This window comes from Ptiloglossa arizonensis, chromosome 9 (assembly GCF_051014685.1).
Source record: "Ptiloglossa arizonensis isolate GNS036 chromosome 9, iyPtiAriz1_principal, whole genome shotgun sequence".
Classification (NCBI taxonomy): domain Eukaryota; kingdom Metazoa; phylum Arthropoda; class Insecta; order Hymenoptera; family Colletidae; genus Ptiloglossa; species Ptiloglossa arizonensis.
This window is the reverse complement of record NC_135056.1, coordinates 5,113,946-5,140,603: the sequence shown is the minus strand read 5'-3', so window position 1 is coordinate 5,140,603 and position 26,658 is coordinate 5,113,946. Positions and strand designations below refer to the sequence as shown.

Genomic DNA, 26,658 nt, shown 5'->3' with positions numbered 1-26,658 from the left:
TTGGCACAAAAGAATAATCTTCGTATAAAATTCGGCAAAATTAATGAAAACTACACCGTTACCAAAAGATAAGGACGATACATTTAATGAAAATTGATCGTCCAATGGTTGGCAGCTGGAATGCGATACAACGAAGAAACCTAAAATTTGTGTACTTAATAATCTATTAATGAACGGTCTAGATATACATCGAGATAAATGGTTAATGAATATATAGAGCTATCTATTGTAAACTCATTAAAATGCTATAACAGAAACTGGTAAATTTTAATCAAAATCTTCATTAATATATGTACATATATCGAAACTCAAATTGTCGGCACACTTATGAAACTATTAAATGTAATAGCTAATAAAAATGTTACTCTAAAACAATTGAAAAAAGATTAAAGTCCAAATTAACACTACACAAGTTTATACTAAATTGATTTTGGACTTGAGAGAGAAAAAAGGAAATTTTTATACATACTAATTAGAAAATTACAAAATAGTATTAAAAGAAATACACACACCCTAAAATGAACATCAGTACAATCATCGACAAAGTAAAAGAGTTCAATAATCAGATAAGAAAGATAAACAGCATAACAAAACACAATACTAAACAACCACTACTGTTTCTCTTGATCGAATTCGAATCCAAAGAAATTAATAAAAAAAATCTACTGGCAAATATTTAACTTCAGCCGTCCTTTTATAGGAAAAATAGTCAATATAAAATGCTATACCTGTCAACGAAATTATCCTGGCAGCTATATGGGTTATATAATAATGAAATAGCTGCAGCAGAAGCTATTTCCCAGACTTTTAGACAAAAAACAGTTACCGAAACTTCAAGTCTCCTCGATCAAACTGTCCCCATGAACGAAAACAACAATACACCCACGAGGTAACATTACAGCATAAACAGAACGACCTACCCTCGGGCAACCCAAACTCGGGAAATTAAAAAAGAAAAATAATACAAATAAAAAATCTATTAATAACGTCAGCTAAAATAGCTTATATAAATATAGTACTAACGTATAATAAATAACCAACATGCTTCTCGAACAAATTAAACTCGTAAATAAATAATTACAACAAATTAACAAAATCATAGTTCTCACATGCATACTGAACAGAAGTGAATGGATACATTAAGTATTGCAATCAAGGAATACAGAAGTTAAAAGTCTTCCTATACGTTAACAAAATCAATGTAATACTCGTTTCGAAAACTCTTCTCGCTATCGAAAGCTATATTAAACTTCCCTTTTATAGCGACTACGATACTAAACATTCATTCGATAGAACACGTGGCGGGTCAGCAATAATAATCAAACAAGATGTCAAACACTTTCTTCACTGCTCCATCACTAACGTACACGTACAATCTATTGCCGAAATTATCAACACAAATCATGGCAACATTATGTTACTCGCTGTCTTCTAAAGCACAAAATACCAGTACATCAATACACAAACTTCTTTCAATTATCAGGTAATAAATTCAAGACAAAATGCTGAAACAATAAATGCAAAAACTATCCTTAGATACAGTAACAATTAATGAGCCTAGATACTGGCCAGCGACTCAAAATAAATCTGTAAACCTACTGCTCAATTCTCTGATTTTACTAAATAATCTACAAAAATCTACATTTACAAAAACAATACTAAACTTGTACAACAACAGCACAAATTTGAATTAATTTAAAAAGTATCTATTTAGGAAAAAATATTAACTGTAATATACCCTTAAAATTCTCGAGAAAATAGAATTAGCGGTAATAAATTTCACTAATATAATTCAGAACAGAGACCGGGCAGCTACCAACCATGTCGAAAATAAAAGAAAATTCCATTCTCGTCCGGAGTACGTTCCACAAAAAGTTAAGTTGAAACGCAAGTTAAAACATACCTGGTACAAATAGAAAACGTAGCTTAAGAAAACGAAACTAAATGCTACTGCCAAAGAAGCGAAGTAACCGATACAAAACAACTATAATGAAGAATTTCACACTTGTACCTTCACCTAACGATAACACGAATTACTCACTTTGGAAAGCTACAAAAAGATTGAAAAGGCATCTATCTATCTGCTATAAAAAAGTTGAACAAAGAGTACCCATGAAAGAGCCATCGTTTTTGCTGAACATCTACAAAATACATTTGACTTCGATAACACCGAGTGAAATTTCGCTCATCGTGGCTAAGATTAACCACGCCCAAAACATTATAGGAACTACAGTAAAAGAAGTTTAAAAACTCATCGTAGAAATCTGAAATAAAAAGGCTCCTGACGTTGGTCTAATCAACGGAAAAGTCCTTAAAAACTTCTCACTTAAAACGGTAAGAATGCATACCATAATTTTCATTAAGGCGTAAGTATTCCTCTAGTAACTGGAAAATAGCATTCAACGCCATACTATCTAAATACAAGAAAGATCTTCATTTGACATCGTCTTATAGAGCAGTCTCGCTATTTCCCATACTGTTGAAACTATTGGAGAAGGTAATCTTAACCATAACGAAAAAGATAATCAAGGAAACGAATCTAATTCCATTGCACCAATTTGATTATAGAAACGCGTACGTTACAATTTTTGTAAATCCATGCATTGATTCTTTATTAAAATTCAGGATTCTTCTTTGGATATCTACAACAATGAAACAGGAATTCCACAGAGCAGTGTCTTGGGAACTATACGATACACATTATACTCTGCTGAAATTCCTACTACACAAGAAACCACTCTATATACATATGCTGGTGATACGGGTATCGTGGCTTCGCATAAGCATCCTAAGACAGCATTTTCACTTTTTAAAAATCGAATAGTGATTACACGTATGGAAAGTACAAGTGAATATTGATAAGTCTAAGCATACGCATTTAAAGCATCGTTTCTTTGGTAATCTTAAACAACGTTATCATTACCTTGGAATGCATTTGCACTTACGACTCATATGGAAACATCACGAGATAAAATAGAATATATTTATATTATAAGAAGAGACATATACTGGCTTATCAGCAATATATTATAACTAAATTAAAAGCATTAGTACCATTGTACTCGGAACTATAACCAATGCATCATGGTATGCATGTAACAATGAAATACATAAAGATTATAAGATTAACTCTGTAACAAGAAAAAATTGAACGTGTACGTGGCAGATACAGTACAAAATTAGAGAATCTATCTAGAAGACTACGCAGAAAACATTCATATGACCTTCTTCTTCAATAACATACGTTGTAATTACTATGCAAATGCTTCCTAATGAAAATGCATCTACATGATCTAGAAACACAATACTGCTAAGACAATTTATCGAATGTCTTCACTGGACAAATTATAAAGTTCCTTTATAAACATACAAAAAGAAAAGAAATCAGTAATAGAATACATTTTTTTAATAATTCACGTGATACATTAACATAAAAGAAACTCTCAAAGAAGTCCTCAAGAAACGTTGAGTTTATGCATTAAATCGATTGTACACCTTTGACGCCTCAACCATGTCTAGTCAATATAATTTCTTTCCGTAAAAATTCATCAACGAAGAAATAATTCGGCAATAAATGATTGGTTTTATCGTTGAAAATCACTAAAGATGTTACCATTAACCGAAAACCGAAGTATTCTCGGTCACGTGATCTTCAATCTCTCGCAACAAACGACCGAGAGACAAACTCAAATCGTCACGAGGTATTCGATCCCACTGAATTTTGAAACAACGCATTGTAAAGTGTCAGGGATGAACGAGTGGATGTCGCGAGAGTCAGGATTAAAAACGAAGAATTTGCATACCTGTAATTTAAATTGAATGTGTATGTATGTGTGTGTCTGTGCGTGTGTACATAATAAGGACTATTAAAATAACGAATAAAAGAGAAAAAACACAACAAACGCGTAAAAGTCATAAAAGAAAAGATAAAACATACCACGTGTTCTATCGATGCATGTTCGAAGAGAACCGATGCTCCAAACGCACTTCGATCTAAAACCTAAACAAAAGACCGTCATCGGTCTCCGCGAGAAGGCGAAAAGGGTTCTTGTGTCACAGCCGTTTAAGTAAACTAAAGCTTGTCTGGTACTCGTACATTTCTTACAACGTCGTTGCAATTAGACAACGTTACTTCCACCGCTGTGCGCAGTCGTTATAAAATAAAATAAAAACCAAGAAGGAACGGTAGCGACGAAATTGCTCAAGCTGCTCGAGTAACCGGCTCACGTGTGTATTGTTAGTCCCGAGCGTTTTCAGGCAGCTTTATTTCTCGCGTCGAAGGAAATCGGGGCGGTGCAGCGCGACGATCCTTTTCAGACATTCTGCGGTTCGGCGTTTGGTAGCACGGGTACGCAAGGGAACGAGACAACGGAACAACAACGCTGCGGGACATTTGCGGTCGTTGGAGATCGAAATATGAGATATCTCTTCGCCAGTTCCGGCGCATAAAGCGGGGTTACAAAACGAGACACCGAGACGCGCGCGGGCTGACATCGGCAAGACAAGATATTCGTGAAATTCGTTTGTTGGCCCAAATAGACGTGCCTCCACGAGCCACCTGGAAGACACAATTGTAGCGAGGCATTCGAAGATGCGAAAATCTCGACCTGTATCCTGTCGAACTTTAATATCCCGCGCACAAGCCCCGGACAAATATGTTTCGTTGAAATTCCCATAATGTGTCATGGAAAACCCACGATTCCTGTCTTTGATTCGTGCCTACCTATCGAGAGAGACTACATTACAAATGACACGGGAAACGAGTGAAATGTCTTTTGATTGTGAGTTTCAATTACTGGATGAGAAAGATTCAAATAGCATCCTTCGAACGACTGCGTTCATTTACTATTCTCGGGATTAAGAATTTTTGTGCACACTCGCCGCGATATTTGTATTCTTTAGCGATCATAGCTAGGAGTCTTCGAAGTCCACTCGAGACTTGGTATTCTTGAAGCTCTTCCTGTTTCTCGATAGAGATTCATAAACTCGCGTCTCAGACACATCAACGGACGAACTACCTAACGGTTCGACGAAACCTTGGCCCAGCTTGCCCGAAAGAGGATAACCAAGTGCATCGTTCTCGTCTCACCTCTGCAGGATTTTTCTTGGATGCATCGTGCTGCAGAGTGGGCGGCAACATTGCAGAATTTAGGAAACCGCTCTGTCAAGACGACTTCCTCAGTGATTGGCCTCGCCAATCCTCCCACCTTGAAACGTTCTCCTGTCGAGATTGTACAGGAGGAACCCTACGTTTCCGTTATGGAAATTTTATGAACAGGATTTAGAATTCTTCGAGACTTTGGAAGAGTTCTCGCATAAACCAGATTCGAAGCATGCTTTGAACAATTATCTACGTATTACTCGAGTTGATAAATTTACTGTTTCTTTTCAAAATGTTGGCTGGTCCTATAAACTTTTCGAGTACAACACGTATAAAGAATTATCACGACCAAATCATCGAAAGAACACTCTGTCGATCGTTTCGCACACTCGTTTAATCCGTGTGAAATTAAGCGAAGTTTAGTTATCATTTTGATGCTTCGAAATTATTCTAAAACGCACGCGACGTCGAACTTTACGATTTTTACACGCTTCGACGATAACAAGTTACGGACATGAATTTTTACTTTGATTCCATCAAGCGTACGAAGTTCATTTTTTCTTCGTTTCAATCGTGAAAGAGTACCAGATCTGTCGAATCAATTTTCCTTTAACCCGGGAAATTTCACAATTTGAAAATTATAAGTAAATTCTTACTTCGCAAAAACTTTGTTGTCGGATCTTTTTAAACGGTCTCTACAAAATGAGGTTCTCCTATCCTGGACACTGTGAAATGATATCACAACAAGTTGTTAAAGATCACGGTGCGTCCCGTTAGAGGTAACCGACCCACGCGTTCGGTTGCTACGGTCGACTGACCTTATCGCCCGCACGCTATACTATTTGAATGAAGTCTGCATACGGAATCGACGGGTTTCATAACCGTCTCAATCGTGTATGTTATATCTCTGGAACAGTTTTACCGACGCACTCTTCAATGACACTTTTTCCATAATAACCAATTGTATACACATATATTCATATCAGTTTGCTTCTTATTCGATTGTATGTGAATTAGAGACGATGCAACGAATATTGGCGTAAACGTATATCGTTTACACGAACGTTTCGGTTTATGCTAGATCCTCTTCAGGATATAACCCAATATTTTTATTTATATATTACGTAACCGTTTTATCGAGAAAGTACTTGCACATTATTCTTTAAATCTTTAGTTAGATCTTACTACTTTCTTTTGCAATATTTCCTGAAAATATGATTACAAGATAGTTCGATGATCGTTCTTAAACAAGACGAACGTCCGACACGACTGAATTGCGGCGTGTACGGAACAATGACGTGTTTGTTGTTACAATTACACTTTCGTAACTCATATTCAACTACAATCACCGGGTGAAGCGCATACGTGCATCGATACAGAATTGTCGGTAAAATTGTTCCAGAGATATGCGAGACGGTTATGAGATCATTGAATTTCGACTGCAGACTTTATTTTAATAATATAGCGTGCGAGCGATATGATCAGTCGAGCGTAGCAACCGAGCGCGTAGGTCGATTACCAGTAGCGGGCACACCGTGGTCTTCAACAGCTCGTTGCATTGTGAATTTCAAAGAGCTCGGGTTGAAAAAAAGAAACACCTTTTACGGGGAATACTTAAAAAATTCAATACTATACTCTCCAGATGTTTAAAAATACGTCCTCGATTGAAAATTTGCCCAAGAAATATTTGCTCGTAATTCAATCGTGTCGTAAAACTGATTTCCCGTGCCAAAGGTATCGCAATCGATTCTTTCTCGATTAAAACGAACGAGAAATCGACTCTCCTCTACGGTCGATAGTTTTCAAGATAAAAATCCGCGTACAGGGTGTTTTTCATCGCGTAAACGTTCAAAAATAGCAAACTTCGATATTCCGTTTATACATCGCACGAATATGAAAGCAGTGCTAATCTACCGTGGCCCTAGCGCGCGCGATATTTCAATTTCATCGAAATTAAAAGTGGTAAATGCGACCGATGACAAACGAGGAACGACTTACCAGTGACGTTACCGGAAATTGATCGACGTCAACGCGCGAACACAATGTCCGACACTGCTCAACCTTGGAACGTCCCGACAGTGCCGTGAACAGTAACGAGACACACCTTAATTAAGGAAGCAACATCGGTCGTTAGTATTTTCAGAAGACGTATCCTTTCATTGCGTGTGCGCAGGAGGGTCAAAGTGCAGCGTGTAGTGTCCTTCAGAGATTTCAGACGTGCTTTTACTTTTCTCCCCGGGCTCCACTTGCTCTCGCGCTTTGCTTTTTCGTCTGTATAGACGTTTTCTAAAAGGTCAAAGGGGCCACGTCCCCATCTTGAAAACATTAATGAGCTCCCAGAACGACGTGCACGCACTGTACGTATGTACGTGCGCCTGCATGCGCCGCGTCCGGAAAAAGGGTGGAATGAAAGGAGGGGAGAGAAAGAAAAAAAAGTGGAAGTGAGCTGAAAGAGAAGCTCTAGTCGAAAACGTGTCGTCACTGTGAGACGCGAGCGCGTTGTAACCGGGCTTACCCAATCTTTCGCCGGACTCGACACTCTCGATCCCCTTTTCTCGCTTCTGGTCCGCTGCATATCGACTCCTAACTCTTGGGTAGGGGGCCGATTTAATCCGCGGATCGCGCGGCACTCAAACTCCAGCGATTCCCTGTAAATCCGTCGCGTTCGCGAGGCCACGGTATTCCGTACCGAAGGGAACTCGTTTATCAAAATACAGTTCATCCGGGATTACAATGATCCGTATGGATACATCCCTGGCGGCAGTTCGCCTCCTCGGACACTTTCACTCTCCCGAGCGGGATTATACGGAAGAGCTGTAAATATGGTGCGTTTAAACCGGCGAGAGGACAGAGAATTGGCGTAAATAGGGAAATATTCGGCGGAGAATTTATGCATACGTCCGAAGTGAATACTCTTCGTGATGCCGTGAATGGGATTGCCCAGAGGTGGGCCGAGGGTTGGAAATTTATGTCTTCGAGCGGCGTGTACGCTCTCGCGTTATCGAATGTCGCAGGAAAGATTGTAGTAACAACTGCTCGGTGATATATATATATATATATATATACGAAATGTATTTTCCAGATAGCGAGAACTCATCGATCGAGATCGGCCGTGGTCGATGAAGCTATCCGTGGAGAATGTTCGAAATTAATCGTTCTTGGTACTCGCGAAGGGGAGACTTGTAGGTGACACGCGTTCGTATATTCTAAGGAACCGGAAGATAACGTTTAATCGAAATACGATGGGAGGGACGTCACAAACACGATGTAAGTATGAGTAGTGGAAAGTAGAGAGTACCGCTCGTCCAAGTAACGTGTTTATTAATTAATCGATTAGGGAATTATTTCGAAAGAGTGTAAAAGATTATTGACGTGTTCGTAAGGATTTTATTTCTTTTCAGAAAATATAATAAAATAATAAAAATGTGTCGCACGCATACGGGTGACGTTCATATATAGTTGGTTACGAATTGGTGCATACTTTTAACAAAGTATTAAATCTTCGTTAAGCATTTCATCTAGAAGCTGCTAAAGACATAGATATCAGTGGTACACGATCGTTAATATTCACATAGTCTATATTTGCATTATGATCGCTTGCTATAATTCTATTTATACACCTTCTCTTTGAATCGAGACAAATTCCCGTTCGATTGTTTGTTCTTCTTTTTCGACATTGTACTCGAAGTAAAACGAGGGAATATATCATTTAGATATATTTATATTACACCTTATTACCAGTAAATGTAAATAAATTAAAATACAATCGCTAATGTATACTTTTCAGTATTTTTAATAGGGAAATGTATCGTTTAGAATACGTTTATTACAGTTCGCAGGTTAAATGCAAATTGAAGTTATTACGTTCGTTTTTAGACAGATTGGTTATACAGAAAGAATCAAAATTAAATATAAAACGTTCTTCCCGTCTTTCGACCGTTTTAAAACAAGTGCTATTCCTGTTTCCGTTTTACTAGACCTTCCGCAGACTTCCTGATCGATTTGCCAACTAATTACTTGGAAAATGGAGCGCGATCCAAAGAAGATGAGAACACATTAATTACATAAAATATACTCGTTGTAACGGGCGTGTTTATTAGCACTTTCTCACCGCGTATCGATCGAATAGCGATTGTTTCCCAGTTCTTTTAGGATCGCGTGAAACTTTTTCATTTATAAGTACCAGAAATGGCCATTTTCGGTCATAGTTCTTTTCCAGCGAAGCGTGGGATTATCACAAAAATGGCAATTAAAGCACCGCGGAATTGGAAATCAATCGGTCATTATTAAACAAACGATAGTTTGGGATCCAAGGTCTGGGCGTCTACCAAGCCGGCAAAATTATACTTAAACCGGCGGAGAGCAAGGGAAAAGGTGAATCGATAAGAAGGAAGAAAAGGAAGGAATTCCTTTATCGTGGAATTGTTCCAGATTTATGAGCTCCAGGAGTTCAGCTATTCAAATTTTTCAACTGCTCTTTCTTGCCTACCCGCCATAAGACCACAGCTCTCCGCCTGGCGAGGAGCAGGGGAAGCCAATATAGAAATGGAAGAAAGCAAAGTCTTTACACAGACGAACGGATTCGATATTGATGAACTCTAATAACTTCCATCTGAAAATTTGGAATTCTCCTTTTTTCACCGACAACCGTCCTCGTCGTTTCGAGCCACTCCGCATATACGAGTAATGCGACGGTTCGTACTCGCCGATAATAAATCTCCATTCGGTATTGGCTTCCCCATTAGCAAAGTTTATCGTAACCAGCAGAAAACATAAGAAACATAAATTCTTCGAAACTCGCTTCGAATTCGATGCACCTTACCTCACGAGATCGATCTGGACCCGTACTAAAACTACTGAGATATACACATTGGGGATTGCATTTTAATTTATTTACATTTACCGGTACGTTTAATTTACGTATATACTTATAAATTCTTCTCTGAATGGTCGATGTTTGACAAAAGGATGAAACATTAATAACGAATCACTCTCCTTGGAAAAATAGTTCGAATAAAATGATTCGCGATAAAAATGATTCAAATGCAGTTTAAAGAAGTTATGTCGCTCAATTATTATTTAAGGAACAAGGAAAATTATTGTAAACTATTAACGATATCTTCCACACAAACTTCCCACCTTCTTCATGGAACATTAGTTAGATAAAACAGTCGATCGCTTTTATTGCGATTTATTCGTGCGTTACTGCTATTACCATAACTATTGATCCTCATTTACAACTACCAATTACAAACCGCTACATCCAACACAAAGTGATTCGTTATCGGTTACTCGAGTTTCTGTTTAACCTCTGATGAATTGTTGCAACGAAGTTTCGGAATTTCCTTGTGTTCGGCGTAACGCAGACAGTCATAAAGACCTTCTTGCTTTAGTAGCTCGAGGTTAGTAAAAAATTTAAACGCGGCCACCAATCACTCCCATTTTTGGAAATTATCTTCGTTGAATAAATTTTTCGTAGTAAAGTTAAAGGACACAGAAATAAAATTTCTTCCGAAACAAGTCACATCACAATGTTATCGAGAATGATATCTGATACTTGTAGCGAATCCAAATTTCATTCTGTTCAAACAAATGTATCGTTTTTCTTCTACATATACTATAAATTCGCGTAATTCGGTTCTAATAGTATTTAAATTCGAACTTAAACTCGACTACATTCGTTGTATTAATCCATTAGTCTGTGAAATGTTTGTATACGTTTCTTTCGCTTTAAAATACAGAAATTTGTAAAAGAAAAGAATCACTACTTAAAATCAATTATCAAAGTACTGTTGCAACTAGTTGAATTAATATCAAAAGTATATTTTTCAAGTATTCTCCAATTTCTTCGAAAGACAGTACTGTTTTAATAATGTATTTAAAAACAGTATCCCTAAAAATTGAAAATTCCTAGCTGTAACTACATTTCGTGATCGATATACAATATAAATGCCTTCTTAACATTCATAGTGTCCCATTAAAATCGTACTCAAACAAAAATCAAAGTCTTGTAACAAGTTGGTAATACCTTCGATCGAACGATAAACGTTGGTTGATAGAGATGTTTTGCCAAGGAGTTTTCAAGAATTCTTCGTTTTAATTTAAGAAAACCTACGGTCGTATCGTTGCACACCATTCGTCCAATTTAAATCGCACAAAGTCAAACGATTATCGCGTGTAAAGCAACAATACAATCGAGTTATTTCCAGTCGAATGAAACTCTAACGTTGCTCCACAATGGCACAGGTAACTCAAGTTACAAATGAAAGTTACCGGTCTGTTCGGTTGCTGCTAATCGTGTAAAAAGTGAAACGCGTTACGGGAGATGCTTCAATGGTTGTAGTCTCGGTAGCGAGTCCATTCAAGTCGTACGCATAACAATTGCTTTATCGAATTCGTTTGCCAATCGCATAAGTGCATATTTCATCGTCGCATGCCTTATTTTCTCAAATTATTGGCAGGCTATGATACCAAACGAGAGGTACATTCTCGAGTATAAAATTTAATTTTATCCTCAACTACTCGATAACTCGATTTAGAAACACCTTCTTCGATATTAATATTCGAATTGTGGATCGAAAATATCATTAAGTAGCTCAAATTTAGAGCTTTAGAAATTGGATAATATTTGAAATTTGTTTCGAAAAAGAGGGAAAATATTGGACATAATAATTTCAAATTTTGTATATACATTTACTCGTGTTTCGCCATGGTGTATAAATTTATCAAATATAAATAACCGATTTCGTTCAAGTAATTGGAAAAGATTACATTCATCGTCGACGCGATAATCGATCGTTCTCGTTCTGGTATCCTAAGCGAAAGAAACCCAGAAAGTGAAAAAATGATGGTATCTAAACGAAACATTCGACTTTCCCGCCAAATTTTGTAGCTTTTTCAAATGGCAAGACAAACATTTTTACTCAAATGTATGTGTGACAAATTATCATAATCGTTTGGAAAATGATCGTTTCGAGAAGAACTATTTTAAAACTAGGCGTAGAGCTTAAACACAGGTATCGTAAACACGATAGTGAGTAGTATAATTGAAACAGTGCACAATACGTACATCGCGTAAAAATTTCGCCAGCTTATACACCAGTCTTGTATCGCTTTCCTCAATGACAATCGAGCCGGCTTAAAACGAAAGCACGAATTGAAACTGCACTCGTAATGAAATCGAGATAACAACTAATTGAGACCGTAACCGTAGTAATGCGACAATTTCAAGAGCCCCTGCACCGTCGACGTCGTGTTCCGAATAGGGGTCAAAGACGATACGTTCGGAGTCGATAAGGCGAACTTTAAGCATACGAGCGAAATCGCATACTCTTGACGTTCTACTCGAGAACAACGATATTGGTTGCGCGTGCAGCCAAGTGCATCCAAGATATCGAAGTCATAACTGAATCGTCGTTCCGCGATAATTATTATGCCCTCGAGTTGCGCGAAGGTAGAAAGCAGCGCGAGCTTCTGCACACTGCTTGAACACAGCAGCCTTTGAAAAAGAGACCAAGCGGGCGAAGAAAGAATGGCCGAGCGTTTCAGTGTGTAGGCGAACGTGCATCTGTGAACGAGAGTGGAAGAGAGAGAGAGAGAGAGAAGCTTGAAAAGAGAGAAAAAGAAAAAAGCGGTAGTACCGGTCTAGCTTGTCCTCGGCGAGTACTTCGGCACGTAGGTACGTAGGCTGTCTTACGCCATACTTATGCCGGCACTGTGGATACTAAAAGTATTCCCTACTTGGCTATTTTCACCTAATTTACGGTGAATAAAGCCGAAACGAAATGTGGAACTTCCTGGTTAGCTGCTGGGAGACACACTTTATCGACCATGTAACTTCCGCTTCTCGAGAGGTGAGAATCTTACTAACGGAAACTCTAAAACAATTCGACCTGCTCGTTCGTTCGTGACACACGTGCACGTGTTGACAATTTTTTTTACTACTTTTCGGACTATCGTTTCGTAAGACGCGCAAATCACAGGTGCAAAGGAAGCATATTCTTTGGTTGAATTGACAGAGAATCGCTACTTTCTTGCAACAGGACATTGTAGGACATATGCAATTTTTTCATGTATTTTAATGTCATTTTGTTTCGTAACATTCGTTCTATTGTAATAATACTGTAAATACAGTTACATTATGATGTACAGGTACGAAATATTCTCGATGTATCGTTCGAAGGACAGTTTATTAAATATACTTGTTGGCAGATTTCAACAAATACTCGCAAATACGTATTGTTAGCCGATGATCGTAAACCATGATCATCGTCCATCATCGTTCTGATCGGAGTTCGTTTAAAATTGAAATCGAAAATGGAAAAGAACTTGCTTAATAATGTAACGTGAATTGAATTCGATAATTTAACGTAATAAAATAATCGTTATTTATTTATGTGTATACACGCCAATCATTAAACATATGCTACCGGGGAAAAGTAAACAGTTGAAAGCGCTCGCGTTGATTACAATTTTTAAATACTAATTTAATTATTTCCACGGTCTGATTGACACTTTGTAATAAACTACGGCATACGAAACGCTAATGCTAATCTTTCGCATACAGATATTCGATGATAAATGGCTGCGAAGCTATCAAATACTACTATACGCATGTTATTAACGCGTCCATATTACCGTTCTGAAGCGCGCAAAGGGGATAATCGTAACAGCATCGCGTTTAAACGCGAACGCTGCCGCGTCAAATGTTTGAAAGCCAATCTGGTTTCGTGTCAGCAAAACACAAAACTAATCAATTTTCGGCACCCGTTAATTCTTTCGGATTCTTGTTAACCGATGGACGAGAGAACAAGGTTCGACGAGGTAAACCTGGCACGGTTGTTAATCGCGCGTTGTTAACGTTACTATTCCGTCGTCACAAAAGCCTACAGAGGGACAATCACGAGAACGCCATGTGCAACCTTAAATACCGTGCCTCCTGCGTGGAAAGCTTATAAGTGACATATGCGCGCGGCATACGCGTTCCCCTAACTTCGTGGGGTGCTATTCGGATGCGTTAATGCAGGATAATGGCGCCATCATTTCGTTCCATTTCATTTATATTTACCCCCAAGGCTCAGGTGTAACTTTCCCCCGATTGGAAGCGTTGAAAAAAAAAAAGAAGTAGAAGGGACCCCAACCCGATTCCCGCCGCGTTAATTCAATTATCGCCAGGTTAGCGTCGAGTAACGAACGCAAGTCCCAAGTTAAGCTAATTCACGGTTAAGTGCTAGTCCACGACCCGAGCCGAACGATAAGAAGAGTCTCGAACGCCTAATAGGCGCATGTCGCTTTATCTCTGCTCGGAAAGTCGTATCGGAGGAAGCAATAGGACACGTCCCTACCAGTCAATCGTTATCTGGCCACCGTGCACGCGCTAACACAGCCGTGGAGCTTTTGTGTATAACCGAACTAAGCGTACATCGTACCGCTCGTTCACTTCTACCAAATTAATGGCACTGCCCCCAACAAGAGATACGAACCGTGGATTTCCAGCCGCGCACGACGATTCGCTTTTCACGGTTATGTTTTTATAACGGAAATACTCAAACCTCGACGCAATATATCATAATTAATTACGGAGTGAATCGACTGGATATCGTTTCTCAAGATGCACGGTTTATCGTAGTTTACAAATACGTATGCATTATTTTATTCACGAGACACGATTGTATCGTATTACGAATTAAACGCGTGTCCAATTTTCGCGTTAGAAAAATATTCAGACACGTTACAAAATTTATAATTTGTGCGCATAATTTATAATTAACGTTTGTACTTTTAATATTATTCGAGCGAATGAAACAATGATGTAATGCGTGCCAGATGTCGTTAGCGAATGGTCGATGTTAGTTTTAAAGACTGTCTTTATAATGATGCAGAATACATGATCTTGTCTGTACAATCACCATACTATTTACTATTTACAACAAATATATATATTTAGCAGTGTAACCTTTTTATTCTAATGCACATTTCCATTGTTTAGGTCTGTTGGAAATAATTCTTTTGTAAAAACTCTGTACTCGTTAGCTCCCATATTTCATCTAATTCTTTTTTCAGTTTTTCTTTCAAATATATTAGTGTCATCCGCATCCCGCGATCCAAATTATCCTATAAATTCTCGACGGGATTTAAGTCCGGAGACTGTGGAAGCGAATTCAATACTTTTGAATAATAATAATTCCTGCACGATCTTCGTTTTGCTCTATGTTTTGGATTCTTGTCTTGATCAAATATAAATGTTCTTCGAACATCTATAGCAATTGCACTTTGCGTTATTTTTTCCTTTAAAATTGTTAAATATTTATTTTTGTCCAATGTTTCAATAATGAAAACACTTTTTCTTCACTCCGCTGCTTCGTATGCACCCACAGACCATAACATTTCCTTCACCGTGTTTAACGCTGGAACTACCAAAGCGGTGAATTTGACCTCTTTCAAACTCATTTTCAAAATCATCCAATTACCAACAGTACTTTTACCGCAACTTTTCGTGAAAATTAGTGAAATTGAAAATTGACTATATCGTTAAATTTATTTGCCCCACCTTTCCTTTAATTTCAAAAACTTGTTCATACGTGGTCTGATACATAGTTCAACGCCGTTAATTTTACTTAATGTTAAAAGTAGCTCGCAAGCTTTTCGAGTGTAACTCGAAATTTGGCTTACGTCATATCGTGCTTCGACTATCCGAATCAAAAATAATAAATTCCCCTTTATCAACAATTGTAAAATCGCTCCATTATGATCCTTCTTTAAAAATTAAATTTTGTGCAAACATTAAACATTATTTCTTATCAACTTCGCTGATATATGGTTTCATAATAGAAACTCGACTACTGTGATAACTTTGCTTATGGACATGTCTAATTGTTTGTGACATTTTTTACACATTCTGTGTGAAATTGAGCAGTTAATATCGAAGTATTCGATCGACAATTTTTTTTATTTCGTGTACAATTTTCTCCGCATTGCAGAAGTGTTTCAATACCATCTTCGTTTTTAAATTTTTCGACAATATTTGTTACTATACTTTCTTGTAAATTGAACATATCACCAATTCGTCGATGAAAAATCAAGGTTTGGCATAATATAAACAAAACATCTCGGTTTTTGCAACATACTCGGATAAAATTCGCAGACATTTAATTTTAAGGCTAATAATGATTTTCAACTATATAAGGTGAGATATTTCAAACTGGTCACTTGAGTAATTCGTTTACTTTCGGTGATTACGAAAGAAATGCTCCGAATGAATCTTCCTTTGCTTCAAAGGAAATATAACCCGGTGTTAATAATTTTTTATAGCCAGAAGTGTGAGAGAGATACGAAGATTAATTTCATTTTTTCGAATGACGATGTACCTAAGTATTTCTATTTGTAAGATACGTATAATGACTTGTAGTCTAAGGAAATTCAAGGTCGTTGAAATCGTCGACCACAATGAAAATATTTGACTTCAAAGATTTTGTTAACACTATAGAATTGTACATTGATCGTGGCTATACGTATCTTAAATGTAAACAAACACTGACACTTGTTCATATTTATGAATAATAGTAGTATATGGCATGATAGTGACCAAAGTGCATTTTTGTACGATTATTTGATCTTGTATACAGCGTCACGCGGAAACAAATAATTGAAATGATTTTCATTTATGACGAACGTCGTTGAAAAATATGAAATAAACAGTGTGTTTGTACGTTGAACAGTTTCCTCATCGTGTCAGATTCAACGATAAAGGCAATGTGCATTATTTAATCGCTTTGGAGCATGTATCGATGCTCAAAGTTATCATTTTGAACAGTTGTGTAGGCGATATATAATACAAGAAAGAAAATTATCGAAACGTTCAATCTGTTTCTCGATGTCACGTTCCAAAAAGATTGTTTTATATACACAATTAGTTAATTCTCAACGACTCTGAATACCCTGCAATCGTAGATACTCGTACGCATCTTAACACGCTCTATTGGAGGGTAAAAAAAAAAACATTATTCCATTTAGGAAAAATGACTTTCTTATCTTGTTTACACCTTCATTAATAAAAAAACTACCGATGTCCTTTTCCTATTCTATTGCACAAAATTGGTTCCATTCACAGACTCTGCTCCAAAATTTTTAAATGTTTAACGAAGATTCTTTTCTAATGGAATATAAATTTGTACGCAAATTTTAAGTTGACTGAGCGTAAAATTGATAAGTGAAAATATATTCACTTTATTTAAAATAATAGAGGAAGCAACGTAGTGTATAATTAACATTTATTTGTACGCGGAGATTATAAAAGTTGTTTTGCAAAACTAATATACATCTAACGTATACATATGTGTATATATTTAAACCTACGTTTACGAGATGTACATAATCCAACCATGAAACCATATCGGAAAATTAATATCTAAAAAATACGCATTTCTTCCCGTGAAAATGTATCGAATTCCCACATGACTGAAAAAGCTGTAAAAAGAGCCAAAGATGCAAATACTGTATGTTTAAAATGCAATAAATCGTATTGTTTTATTTTTTTTAACCCCTTTGGAGTTGACGGTAACATGTCTGCACATAATATTTTAGATTCTATATTTTTGTGATGTTTAATATAGAGTATCTCGGCTAAACGGGATTACTTAAATATGTGTTTTACTTTTTGCTAAATGAAACTTCTGAAAACAAAATTACACTTCCCCAACGGTTACAAATAATTACGTAGAGAATCTTTTCTCAAGGTCATATATTACGAGATTTTAAGGTGGTCGATATATTTTCAAACGATATCCTATTTCGATTTTTTTTTTTATTTTTGTGGAATATAGAAAAATAAATTCAATGACCATAATAATTATACTTATTAATAATTAAGTATAATTATACTAATTATACTTAAAATTCCTAGCATTTGTTCTCGAAATATTATATTTGCATCGAGAAATATTTCAACCTTTCTAAACATTCACGTGGCAGATCTAATTACCCAGTGTATGTGGTATCAATACGATGGTTGCCCAATACATTATTCGACATGTGCAAGGGTAGAATTAGATAAAATGTTTAGTGGCCATAGGATTAGCCGACGGGGGACTGTGGAGTGGACACCTCGTTCTCCTGGCAATACTCCATTAGATTTTTATCTGTGGGACAAACTAAAAGAATCGTTTACCATAAAAAGAACCTACCACACCGGACGATCCCAAGGAAAGAATCGTAGTTGCATATTCGACAATAATGTCGCAGGAATTGGATAATATGCACGAAGAATTAGTTAAAAGATTTCAAGTATGCATTGAAGTCAACGGTTGGCATTTTGAGCATTTGTAGTCATAAGTACAAGAATTGCAAACGGAGTGTAAAAATAAGTAATTCAGTCTGCCACGCAAATATTCCGACAATTTTCCGACGCAAAAATCTGGAGATTAAATACTAGGAACGGTATAGTTATTACGGTCGTTGAATTTGTTTCTCTTTATGCTCTCCAAAGATGTGGAAACAGAATATAGAGTACTGTTTTAAAAACTATCGATAATCTCGAAATCTCGTACAAAATGTTCTTGAGAAAAGAATCTTTTCGTGATTACATGCAACCATTGAAACAGTGCAATTTTATCGTGGTTAGTTTTCTTATACAGTAAAAAATAAATCAGATATTTAGGTGTTTCGATTTAGCTAAAACACCCTGTATATTCACATACGTACTACGTATTCGTGCATACTTATTGAACTATGCACTTACTACACGTCTAAAATCCAACTTCGATAGAACTAATTCTAAACACGAATCATGAAACTGACGAAGTTTCTAATCTTGAAACTCATATAGTGTCTATTTTTATTCGTTTTTTTTTTTAGACGCGAGTAATTCAAATAAAACGTATGTTCTTTCATAACGAATATTACATTTCGAAAAATGGAATGAAATTTGAATTTATTTCATTTTTCAAGCTCCGTATTAAGATATCAACGTATTAAGTTTAATGCTGTGTTACAATTGTTAATATTGTAAGCTGTTATTATGTGTTCAAGTTACTATTAGAGGTTACTGCAAATATTAATTCGTTATGTGTTTCCTTTTTTTTTTTTTAGAATACGTATACATATACCACTTGTGGCATACAGAAGCGGGTCACGGGAGATACCTGTGTGCCATAAATGGCACAAGGACAAGGGATGGTTTGAAACCAAGCGATATTTATCCGAAACATTTTTTCTACCGCCAAAAGTAATAACTTATTCAACTGGTTGGTAGTAACTTTTTACAGACAGTGTCTAGACACATCAGGCAGCATATTTTTACGTTTCGGACGAACATTGGGAAATTCTCTACAACTCCATCGTCGCGCGTCAATGAAAATCGATTTTCTCGATACATATGTAACATTTCGTTAAATGAAAATAAAATGTACACGTTGGATAAAGTAATTTAGACCATTTATTTTCCTACAAAAGATTAAAAGTTCCCTGATCTACTAATCAATCACTCGCCTTACGATTTATTCGAAAGAAAACGTACCTGTTCAAACTATTCTATATATTAAAAAATTATCAGTTTTCGCCAAACAATACTCTCAGTACCGTCATCTATGACAAATCGTACAATTGTTTTACGATTTCCTGGATTAAACGGAACAGAGACAGGATGAACCTGATAATTAAACACTTCAGATATCCTGCAAAGTTGACACGAGGCAGGACTAGTCATTGTCTCTTCGAAATATTTCATTTAAGTCGGAATGTAAAAATGGACCGAGCACGTTTCTTTCACTGCGTGTGATAAACGCGTGGGGTGGTACGAGAAAATCGTATTCACGATAGAGAAACACACTCGACGCGCGTTTATCGATGATTACTATTCTTCGTCGGGGACCGGGGAATCTAGAGTAGGTCTTCGAACGAAATTCTCCGAGGTGCCAATAACACGATGATGAGGCAATTAATATTGATGTAACACAAGGCGAAATTCCACGCTATTGTTGACCGAATACCGAACATCGTCCGGATTAATATTTAATCGCGGAGTTTCCGCGAGCCGGTGCACGTTGTTCATGCTCGTCGAATTTTTGACGATCGCCGCGCGGTGAATTCTCAATGCAACCCGGTCGAATATTCAACGGGCTCGTTCCAACGGCGTAATAAACTTCTCGAAGCTTTCCCGGTGTGCGACAACACAATAATTATTATGCGCCGTTAAGAAACAAGCTCTCCGCCCTCCCACGCCCCTTGCCCCTCACCGCTTCTCTCTGCCCTGTTCTCCGGGCCATTCCCGGAGAAACGGAGTGCAGTAATTTGGAAAACGCACGCGTAAGCCTCGAATAACTCGAGCCACTCGAGATACTTTGCATATCTTCGCGCAATCTCGGATCCGTTAGTCGAAACTATCGTGCCTTTTTACGGTTGGACCAAGATGATCCTTTCCATCTCCAGTTGTCGCGAATACTACGCGCGGAGTGTCAAGAGGTCCGTTGTACGATCAACGACAACGAGGCAATATCGAACACAGAAACGAAATGCAAATGATAGGCGATCGAGGAAAATATGTGACGGAAAATTTACACTTCCTATCGCGTAACTCGTGTCAATTGAATTCACGGAACCTGTTCAGAATCTGTTTGAACATTATCGAGCCTACGCAAGGTCTTCTTTGGTAACCGATGGTTAATATTGTGCTTGGAAAATGTACAAAGTATAAGTGTATAATGATAAGATGAAATTGAAATATATTATACATCGAGACAAACTGATTTCGTATACGTTTTGTGGACAGAATTGGAAGGGGTAATTGTATTACATTTCGAGAAATAAAATGATATTTGAGTGTGTAAAATTTGTCTAGCTCTGTAGTGAGATATGAATATTTTAAGTTTAATACTGTTTTAAAATTGTATATTGGTATATTGGCTTGAATAACTAAGAATGCGTTTAAAAAAATTGTTTCGATGTTAAGACAAGATTTTATTAATGTATTTGAACTTTTCCGAACAAACACGATTATAGAAATTGATCAACAACAATAATGGTTTACCACTTTATTACACACTTATTACCACAATTGTGTAATTCAAAAATTACCGATAACAATTCATTATATACTAACGGTCTATATTTTTGTAACATACACGTGATGCTCTAACGTAAATTAAATAAATTATTTTTTACACGTACATATTTTCTATGCTTTGGTCCACCATATACAATTAAAAAATGTAGATTACTTTCTGTATGTTTTACTACATACTTTACTGTATGTTTACGTAAGTTTAAACTTCCGAAGAGGTCCAAAATTATAGACAAAATTATATACTGAGTTTACTCAAAAAGGTAACTAAAAAATTTCTTCTCGTAATAATTTAATCAACGAATATAACCGGGCACAAAGTGATAAGTTTCTTTTTGAAATTTCTTGATTCGAGAAAATAACTTTTCAATGAGTTATTGTTGTATTAGATACAAATTCTTCATTTACTAATGTTTGTTTTACACTTTATATTACTAGTCTATCTAAATATCGATGATTAACAAATAATTCTGCCCAATATACAATTGCATAGAAACTAAGAATCGAAAAAGACTGTTGAACTACTAGAAACGAAATTATACTATTAAGAACATTTACATATTGACATAAGTCCTAGTGGAAACTATAAATAGGTACGTATATTTGTAACACTATGGGAACTGAAATTAGACAAGATAGTTGGATTGTTGAAAAAGAAGTTATGTTATCGATAACATGTATAAATAAAAGCAGAGCCAAACGTAATGAGTTATTTTCGTTAAAGTATAAACGAGTGCAAGCTGTCGAACGAATTTTCAAATTGGATTTTCTCGAAGAAAGAATTTCGCGTGAAAAATTTTCATATTACACGCACGACGTATTTTATCACGAAGAATCATATTTTTTGGAGTCGTATCACGAATTAGACCTGACTCTGTTTAACTTAAATAAATACCTCGAAGGATATCGTATTTCTATTATGTCTGTAAAATCGTATCTATTTTGGCTGGTGTTATCTAAATGTTTCGTGCTTATCATTTGATAAGGTCATGCACTACTTAATCTGCGATTTAATATCTTATTACGAACATCTGATTACAGAGTTTTCAACAATAATTCGGTAAGCAAATTAATGAAAACGGCATATGAAATATCTTGAGCCGGATGAACAATTTCAAATATTTATTATCACTATTATTTTCGATAACAACGAACCTTTGGTTCACAGACGTGGAACACAGGTAACCTCGAGGTAACAAAATTTAATCTCGACGTTTACTCATTTGTCACTCCTTAAGGGACTGTTTAAAACTTAATTGTTAACATTTGTTTCTACAATGAAAATTGTTTGGTGGAACAAATTAAAAAAATTAACTCAGAATCGATTCAGAAGAACAACGTGATAATCATTTTGATTATCAGTGTTTTTTGAATACCTAACATCGGTAACAAACAATTTGTTCTTAGAATTTGACGATATGCATTAATTTATCAGCGAATTCAAACCTCGTGTTCAAACCTATTACAAATTCTGAGAATATTCAATAGGAGAATTTTCAACTACAAGTCAATTAGGTATACTAGTGAATATAGCAAAGTATAATAAGTATTAATTTCTAAAATTGAAAGAACAACACCAAAGAAGAACTTAAAATTTCACAGTTTCGTGTTTCTCGTCACACATTTAACGTTTCATCGTAACAATTCTCGTGTAAAATGCTGTACAAGGCAAAAGTTAATCTAGGATTTCAATAAAAAAATTTCAATTGCGCTAAAAAGTTCGATATACGCAAAATGAAACGATAGAACGAAAGTAGAAAGAAAAAATATCTCGTCGAAATCGAAGATCGTACGTACGATATTTCATTTAACGTTAGTATCGGTTCATTCGTTCGCAAATTGTTCAATGACAATCCGAGCATAACATCGATTCAAGACGAATTACATTCCTGGGTTCGAAGGTGCAAAACGGTGCATATTTCGATGATCGATGAATCGTATCGCATTTCTCGAGCACACTTTCCCCGTCAGCTGAGTTTGACACTTTCGATCCATCTTTATCCGAGATTATAATCTCGGTGGGGCTCGACAATTCGATCGCGCCAAAAAGACGATCATCGCTCGATCGTCGCGCGGGACTTCAATCTGTCATCCGCGTACGCGAATCGGCGCAAACAGAAAGCGGCCTATCGTCGAGTTTAATAATCTAAACGTTGGGCGGGCACGTTTCGATTCTTCGAGCTTCGGAACGTCACTTTGCTCCGAATAGAGAAAAACGAACACTACGGACAACGAGTTCTCCAGCCAGCGAAACAGAGCAAGCGAAGAGATCGTGACAGAGACGAAGAGAAAGCGCGCGCACGGAGCAAACGGAGACAGAAATGCCAGGAGAAACCGAAGAAAAAGAAAAGGATCTAGACACCACAATAGCATTGGTCTCACTCTTTCCCTTGTCCTCCTTCTCGTCCCCTAGCATTGGCCTTTCTCCTCGCCTCTGGCCGTGATACCATCCTTAACCTTCCCGGATCGAGACAGGCTACAGGAGAAGAGAACACGGGACCCGGTACACGAACGAATGACAAACACGGAGTACCGTACGAGAAACTAATGAGAAGATAAGTCGAGAGACTTACCTTGGCGAGCGGTGCGGTCAGGTCGATTTTTCTTCTGTCCGCGGGTGTATCCTCCACGAGCTGGTCATTAACTAGCCTGTACACATCACCCATGACTTTCCCTGCGAGGAGCGCGAGCGAACAAACAATGAAACGCTTTCCTCTTTTCCTTTCGTTTCCCTTAATTCGGACACCGAAGAGCCTTGGCTCTCACACCGAACACACTAATTGCCAGCGGGCAGAGAACGATAAGAATTCACGCGTAACGTAGTCAAGACGAATGTAACAACGAACACCTCGAAGATCATCGCGTCATATCGCGCCTCGTCGCAGCGACGTGCGAGAGCAAACGATCATGTGGGGTCATTCCTCGACTGGTTGCCGGTTTTCCTTCCTTTTCCACTTTGCACCAACAACTTTTCTCCTCATGTGTCGAGTCCGAGCACGTACGAGCAATTACACGCGACTGTCAAACGAGCGACGTTAAAGTCGCTTCCTTTCACGCGAAAGAACCTCGGTAACGTGCAACGGCGGAAGAACGACCGAAATCACACCCACCCTGTCCAGGCACAGAGGGCAAACTGTCGTCTGATCGCAGTTCCGCGAGCCGCAGCGACGTACCTAGAACAACGAAAAGCGATACTCGATGGCGCTACGGCTGTACGGAGTCTGTGCTATGAGTGCGCTCGGAGCCGACTGTGGCGCCGCTACCGACCGATCCTCGCACTACGCTCCCGCCAACACACTCGAAACCCAACCGACACACTCGCGACACTTATTCAGCGGTGCACACGCGCGCGAGTACTCGACTTCCACAGTCGACACTCGTTGCGATGTATGCACGTATACGACTTGGCGAAGTTGGCGTTGGACAAGCTGGTCGAGTGTAGAGGGGAGTCGGTAGTTACCCACCCCCCGTACCGATGGAAAGTGTCCCAGGGCCGGCGCAACCGCAATTCGTCGATTGCAACGACTGATTGTGAGCGCGATTTAACGGAAGTCGAGCGAGCTGTCTACTTTTAAAACGTGCCTCGATACGACGGAGTTATGTATAGCTACTACCCAAATTGCTTTGTCCGAACGATTTACATTCTTTTCATGTAAATGAGTTTACGCGGCCCGACCAGCAGCCGTCGATGCATCGGACCGCTTCTGCGTTTGTAACCTCGCGTTACTTGTTACCCCGTGCTCCCTCTCTCCGACTATCTTTCTCTCTCTTTTACTTCTCTTCGTGTTCGTTAATCAACATCATCGGACGGTGTCGCGGCGGCTACAATCGAAGATCTATCGGACGAACGAAACTAACCGGGAAAGAGACGCGAGATTTACGAGACTCAAGACGGCCCTGGTGCTAAGAGCATCTCGAGAAGCGTCAAGTCGCCCTTTTCTCCGTAGCACTCGGAGCAGCGTATGCAGCGAGTTAATTAGTAGTGGCACATAGGCGATGACGGTAATCAGGATGGAACGAAGAGAGCAGATCGAACGTAAAACGATAGAAATTAGCACGGCGACCGTTTTCGGTTCACGTCGGCAACGAACGAAAGGTCGAGACGCTGTCCGCGCCATTCCTCATCAAAATTCAAAGCGCCCTCGTTACAACTTTCGAAATTGCGAATGCACCTTTGTCCTACAAAAGTTGCAAAATCATCTCTGGATTAAGCACTCGAGGCAAGAGCAGACGCCGTGCACTCTGCAACTGTCAGTGCGATTAGTAACTAACAACATTCTCGTTTATGCATTAATAGCACGTACGCGGAGAAACGGGGAAAGAGTGAGTGAAAGAGAGAGAGAGAGAACGAGAGAGGGGAAAAGACGATTAGAAGTATACAAAGAATAAAATAACACTCGGAAGCATTTCCATGCTAACTAACGATCACGAGTACGGATTTTTAAATCCGAGTTTACACGGTTTCGCGATACCCACCGCGTAGGAAAGAAATACGAGTCGCGATTTATGATACCGTGTGACCCGGCCAGTTATGGCTGAAGCCGAAGAGAAGTGTAAAATACTATGGTTATTTGTGGAAGCGTGCACTTCCGCACGATTTTTGCCTCCAGCCCTCTGTATACGATTCTTTTTCACGAAGCCCTCAAAGGCGGAGGGGCTATACGTCTGCCGACGATAGCACGGGATCTGTTCTGCCGGCAACTCTCGGCCGTCTCTCCGCCCTCCAGCGTATCTCGGCCTCTTTCCTCTTTCGTCTTAACCCTCCGGCCCCCATCGCCTACCGTTCCTCCTTCTGCGGGCCGACGCCATCCAACGCCAGGGACCTCGGTGCTATCCAAGGCCAGCCAGGGTTGCCTAGCTAAGTCGCCAAAAGCTTGGACTCCCCGTGGAATTCAGCTTCCGTCATGCCGGAGACCGGCGTATTGCGTGGCATCCCCCAGTGTCGGCGATGCACTTCGATCCGCTGGGATCGAGCCTCGTAAAATTGGATTTGCGCAGACAGTATGGTACTTCACCGTGACGCGTGTACCCTTTACGAAAATACTGATCGATCCGCCGTGTCATTACCGAATCGTTGTACCGTTACCGGGGTCGCTGTTTCGTCGCGCGATGCTTTTTCATCTTTCGAAACTTTGAATCGGTGTGCCCCAAAGTAGATGGCGCTATCTACAAGGAGAGGAATATTACAATACGGGCCCGTCTAAGGAAATTCTTTTCGTTGCAAGATATCGACAATTTTATTATCTGTTTCTATCGAACATCTATCGAATCCCAAATTTGATCATTTCAGTTTAATAATCTTTCTAATAGCGAATTGAACTTCAAAGAAATATTGACCCGTGTCATCCACTAACTTCTGTCGATGTTGTTGCGCTGCACCATCTAGAAATTTGATTATGAATATATTTTGAGTGTTCCCCAAAGTAGATGGCGCTACCTCCAAGGAGAGGGATATTACAATACGGGCCCGTCTAAGGAAATTCTTCTCGTTGCAAGATATCGA

At 38.3% G+C, this 26,658-nt stretch overlaps 1 protein-coding gene across 2 annotated transcripts in view; it reads right to left on the bottom strand.

The window, feature by feature from the left end:
* Positions 1-24,354, bottom strand: part of LOC143151337 (uncharacterized) — a 658,936-nt gene extending 634,582 nt beyond the window's left edge. For both annotated transcript variants that reach the window (XM_076320379.1, XM_076320380.1), the window contains exon 1: positions 23,729-24,354. In XM_076320379.1, the coding sequence (XP_076176494.1) occupies positions 23,729-23,821 (93 nt within the window). In that variant the 5' untranslated portion in view covers positions 23,822-24,354. The remainder of the gene's footprint in view (positions 1-23,728) is intronic.
* Positions 24,355-26,658: the final 2,304 nt, after the last annotated feature.